At 48.4% G+C, this 5,531-nt stretch overlaps 1 protein-coding gene across 1 annotated transcript in view; it reads right to left on the reverse strand.

Moving 5' to 3' along the window:
- The window catches only part of LOC103806658 (protocadherin gamma-C5-like), a gene marked incomplete at its 5' end in the record, with an annotated part of 23,677 nt that overhangs the window by 13,903 nt on the left and 4,243 nt on the right, over nucleotides 1-5,531 (reverse strand). Inside the window, one exon of the mRNA XM_009079366.1 lies at nucleotides 5,185-5,342. Within this exon, the coding sequence (XP_009077614.1) occupies nucleotides 5,185-5,342 (158 nt within the window). The remainder of the gene's footprint in view (nucleotides 1-5,184; nucleotides 5,343-5,531) is intronic.

The following is a 5,531-nucleotide window of genomic DNA, read 5'->3' on the forward strand; positions in this document are numbered from 1 at the left end:
CTCTTCTGATTCACTTGCAAAACACATGGAACCACATCTGGCAAAGTGAATATCACTCTGGCTTCAAGCCTTGAGTGCATTTGGGATGGAAACCTAAGGATATTTATTTCCTGAACTTTCCAGGGTGGCAGTTCTTTCTGCTGCTCCTCTTGCCTGTCAATGAGAAGCTGATGGTGGGAAGCCTGCACAGCCCAGAAGTGCCAGAAGTTGCTCCCAGAGCAACTTCTCCCAGGCCTTCCCTGAACCATGATAACATCAGCTGCAGTGCATGTCCCACTGACTGCACATTCTCCAAGTGACACTATCCTGACAACTGTCTCCTTTTCCCTTTTCCAGCCTGTTTCCACACACTGCCCATAAATTCATTCAGTTATCCTCAGCTTCTGGCCTCTGGCCCCAGCTGCTGCCTGCTCTGGGATGTCCCACCCAGACACATACACATGGGGTCAGTGTCCTGGTGCACTGTCATGCAGGACGTCCTGAGCACCCCAAAACCACACTGGAAGCCTGTCCTTGGCTGTACCTGCCTGCTTTGAGCCCCAAGAATGCTCCTGAGAGCCTTAAGGACTATTCTTGGGACACCTTTATTCCCTTCCCCATCCTGCAGCACACACAGGCAATAGTTCTAAAAGCTCAACTCTTGGAGTTCTTGTATGAAAAGAAAACAAAGAATGAATAAATCTATCCTTTCCTTCCTAGCTGTACTGTGGGCACTGCTCACTGTCAGCCCCAAAGCCCCTGTGCTGTGAGAGGGGGTGATGGATGGGGTCAGACAGGGCAGCTGGAATGCTGCTTAATGAGCAAGTGAAGTGAACATCACTATTGGCTGTGTTCAGCCTGGGAGGGGGAGCCTGGCTAGCAACAGCTTTGGGAAGCATTAACAAAGGGAGATTTAGGATTGGAGAAAATCAAGTGAAATGGCACCCTGTATCTTCTTTACATGCCTTGCTCCTCCCTCCCCTGGAGTTACTAGGGATTTCCACACTGCTTCCCACCTCCTTGTGTCTCTGGGGTATCTCCTGCCTGGGATCCCCTTCCAGCCTGTCCACATAGCCCAAAATTGTCCTCACTCCTCCCACAAGATGCCCAGAGTGTAGTGGCTCTTCCCAGCCCGATGTGTCTCACCCACCTGTGAGTAACACAGAGCTCTCCCCTCTCCTCCAGGAAGGAAATCCTGCCTTCAACCCAGTATTTTCCTTAGCAAACCATCACACAGAGATCAAAACAAAGAGCAACCAGAGTCAGGCAGTATCCAAACAACAAGATGGTCCCTTGTACCAGTCCCAGTCCCTATGTTCTCCCTCCCTACACCACCAATCACCCCCGCAGGGAAACCCCACACTGATATCCACAGAGATATCCTGCAACACTGCTGGACTGTACATTTACTCCACTTTGGACCATTCATTGCTATAATCTCCACTACAGCCCCTGATCTGATTTGTCTGGGAATGGCATCTGCTGCTCAAAATCAGTCTGGATTCACTTCCATTTGCCCAGAGACAGCACAGGGGATTTTCTTCCCCCAGAAAGCAAAACATAAACATCACCAAATTAACCAATCAATCCTCCTGTTTCTCCCAAACAAGATTATTTCACAATTGCTTTGCTCAGGTCTGCCTGCCTACCACAATTTCAGAGCATATTGTCTGAGCTCCTCTTTCCTGAGCATGTGCACCAGAGCTCTTCTGTGCTTCAGAACAAAGAGCAAATTCTCTTTGTTGTCCCGTAGCAACACTGAATGCAGCGACCTATGAGATCAAGAGCTGGTCCCTGCCTCATTGAGCTTCCCCTGTTTTGCCTGGTTCCAGGTGCTCAGAGCCATGTGGGATTTGTTTTGATGAGCAGGGCTACACTGAGAAGAGACACGATTGTTTCTTCCTCCAGCTCCCATGGAGACAGCAAGGGAGAAATCACAACATGGGTTTAAGCTTGTTTTCTTCCTTCGGGCCAGTGCTAAACTCCCTCCAGGATCCATCCAAACCACTGGCCTAAGCTGCTGTGTCTTTATTGCAGTTTGATTTGGGTCAGAAAAATAGAGGTTCATAGTATCATAGTATGTTAAAGGGTTGGAATGGACCTTAGAGATCATCCAGACCCAACCCCCTGCCCTGGGCAGGGACACCTCCCACCAGAACAGGTTGCTCAAGGCTTTAGCCAACCTAGCTTTGAACACTGCCAGGGTTGGGGCAGCCACAGCCTCCCTGGGCAACCTATTTAACCTAGCTAGAAGCACATCCCTCTTTTTATCTTTCCCCAAACTCCAAGCAGAGCCCTGCAGTCCAGAGAGCTGTGGGGCTACAGAGGTTCACCTGTCAGCAGGAGACAGTTGTACAGGATTTAACATAAGGTCAGGCAACTGCCCTTGCTCCCTCTTTAATACCTGCACTACTAACCAGTGCCTGGGGAATTCACAACCCATCAAAACTCTGGGAAGAGCACAGTGGGGAGTGAGCTGCTCTCCAGGCTTTGCCTGTTTGATCAACAAAGAGATGTCAGGCTGGGCCCTGGACATATGATAGTGCTTTCTATTTCCATCCTTTAGCATTGTCACACAGCTTTAGAATAAAAACAGTTCCCTTGATAAAGCTTAAAACAGGATAAAAGAAATAGGGGGGAAAAATCGGCAAAGCTGATGCATTGCAAATATGGAATCTGCACGGAGCAAATGGGGAAAACCAGGAATTAAAATCCACTGAGTGATTCCAACACCATTCTGTGCTCAGGCAAAGCTCCTTTCCAAACACAGGGTCCAGCCCATGCTATGGGATCCTCTGCCTCAGCAGGCACTGACATGGAGCTCTGAGCAACCTGCTCTAGTGGAAGGTGTCCCTGTCCATGGCAAGGGGTTGGAATGAGATGAGCTTTAAGGTCCCTTTCCAACCCAAACCAGTCTGTGATCCTATGAGCTGTTAGTGTCTCTTTCAAGGACTATTGTGGGCAAGCAGGTCATAGATCATCAGGGCTCATGCACCAGAACTAACATGTTGTACTAGTTCAGCTCCCCACAAACACTCTGAGCCTGCTTTTCCTCCTGCCCTCTCTCTTCCCACGCCACATGCTGCTGCTCCCAGTTAGGCACTGGGAAGGGGCTGGAGCTCATAAAGAGCTCCAGGCAGAGGTTGGGAGCTGGGATGAGGGTCACTGTCCCATGACCTGAGAAAAGGTCCTTGTCACTGAGTTAAGGAGGTCTGGACTGCATGCAGCTCTGTGGCTTGAAGAGCTCTAGCATGATGCTAGGAGAGGGAACAGAAGAGCTTGCTCTCATGAAGCTCATTTAGTGGCTTCTGGTAAGAAAACTATGACAGAAGCTGTGGTGCACTCCTGCTCCTGCATTAACAGAGCTTTGTTAATTGTCATTTGAACTGGAGCGGAAATGGTTAGAAAGATTTGCCTTGATTAAAACACTGACAGTGATGGGGAATTCAACAGACCTCTGAGAAAACTATTCCAGCTACAGCCTTGTTTTAATGTCCATGGCTGGTCTCTAGTAGGAACACTTTATCTAATTACATCAAACCCTCACTCCATTTCAGCTTTATCAGCTAGAAGATCCTAATAGCAAAGTTTAATCACTGCAACAAGTTGACTATAGCAATCCCTCAATTTTCTGATAAGCTGAATTGTCAAGCCAGACCCAGGCATAGACTCAGGCACAACCAGCTGCTGCAGATGTTTAACTGCAAGCTCTGACACCAAAACCCACGTCCCAACACTCCTTATGGCACCATGTAAACCTCCATGGGAGCTGCCCAAGTGGCCACCAAGAATTACAAAGCACAGAGATGACCCAGTCAGCCAAGGAAGCATATCATCCAAATTTACTGATTGTTCCAAGAGTGTAATCCTTGGGTATGCCCCAAAAGATAAGATCTTTTCAAATATAAATTACCCTGGAGCCATTCTCCTCATACACAGTAACTTCTGATTGGTCACAGAGCAAGGTGGACTCCTAGTTCAAGTCCCTTCTTATCCTGATGGCACATGCTCTGAAGAGGATCCCTGTTGCCACTTATGAACCAGGAGCGAGGATGGGAGAGGCAAAGGGCACCTGCTCAACATTTTCTTGTCAACAGTATCTCACTGTGAACCAAGACAAGCAAACTGGGCCAGGGAGGATCTTGTCCTGGGAGACAGGTCCCTGCTCTGCTGTTGGGCATTCTTACTGTCTTTGATCTCCCACACAAATTGCCAAAACTCAGTCATGGTTTTGACAGCAAGACCAGACTGTATGACATATCCTTCCCTTGAGCCTCCTGACCCATTAGGTTTAGTTTCTTCTTCCTTACCCTCCTTCTGCCTAGCTACCCAGCTCCAGTGGGAAGCAGGCAGAGGATCCTGGATGAGCCACCCTGTGTTGGTGATGGCACTTTCCAAGGAATACAAGACAGGTTCCAACTCCCCAACAAATGGAGTTAGATCTGGGAGTTTCACCCCTGGTTCAGCCAGACTAGCTCACAGGAGAAGGCACATACAGTGGCATTTCATGTGGGACCTGCTCCTGCTGAGTTAGATGAGATATATCTCTAGATGGGCCTTGAGGGACCTGGAGCTCATCCACTCACCTCCTGGCTGCCACAGAGGCTTACACAGTGCTTTGGCACTAAGTGCTCAAGCCAGAGCAGGCAATCCAGAGAGGTGGTGGAGTCTCTCTCACTGGAGGTATTCCAGAACCATCATGCCATGTGCTCTGGGATGGCCCTGCTTGAGCAGGGAGGTTGGACCAGGTGACCCACTGTGGACCTTTCCAACCTAACTGATTCTGTGAATGTACTTCAGGAGCACAGAGCTCAATGCTCCACAACTGGTAAAAGGAGTGATTTCCAGTGGCTGCCATCAAGGGACAGGAATTAAGATTTTGGACTCAGAATCAAGTTGACATGCACAAAATCTGTTTCGTGAAACATATTTTCCAGTCCTTTAACCATCTCATGATTTCACCTGGAGTTCCCTCTGGCTCCTGCCTGTCCTCCTTGAGCTGTAGACACCAAACCCAGATACACCATTGCCACCAACAGCTGTCACGCTCCCACCAAACACAGCTGACACAGCCCTGTTTCTGACTATCAATGACAGGGAACACCTATTCTCAGAGCTGCCAGTCATGGAGTTTCCAGTACTGCAAGTGGCACACAAAAGAAAGAAACCTTCATCCCACAGAGAAATGAAGAAAGAGGCACTTACCCACTTGTTCCCGGTCTCTGGGTCTGGGAGAAGCGCCAGTCCGTGTTAGGCTGAGCTTGCTGCAAAGAAAATACAAGAGTTTTAATACCTCCATTCTTGCCTTTGAAAATGAAAGAGAACTGATCCTGGATTATTTCAGTCTGGAATATCAGCATGTTCTTTCCAAGTGAAGCAAATCAATTAGAACAAAGAGAAGCTCCCCCTCCTCCTTCCTTGAGTACTTCGGAACCAGCATGAATACTAAAAAGCATGACAAAAACTGTTCAGAGAATAATCTTCCACAGCAGCTCAGGAAACCAGGCTGTGAAAGAAATGAAGCATGAAATAAACTGATAAGGGCAGCAATT

The sequence above is a fragment of the Acanthisitta chloris genome, unplaced genomic scaffold (genome assembly GCF_000695815.1).
Source record: "Acanthisitta chloris isolate BGI_N310 unplaced genomic scaffold, ASM69581v1 scaffold19087, whole genome shotgun sequence".
NCBI classification, from domain to species: domain Eukaryota; kingdom Metazoa; phylum Chordata; class Aves; order Passeriformes; family Acanthisittidae; genus Acanthisitta; species Acanthisitta chloris.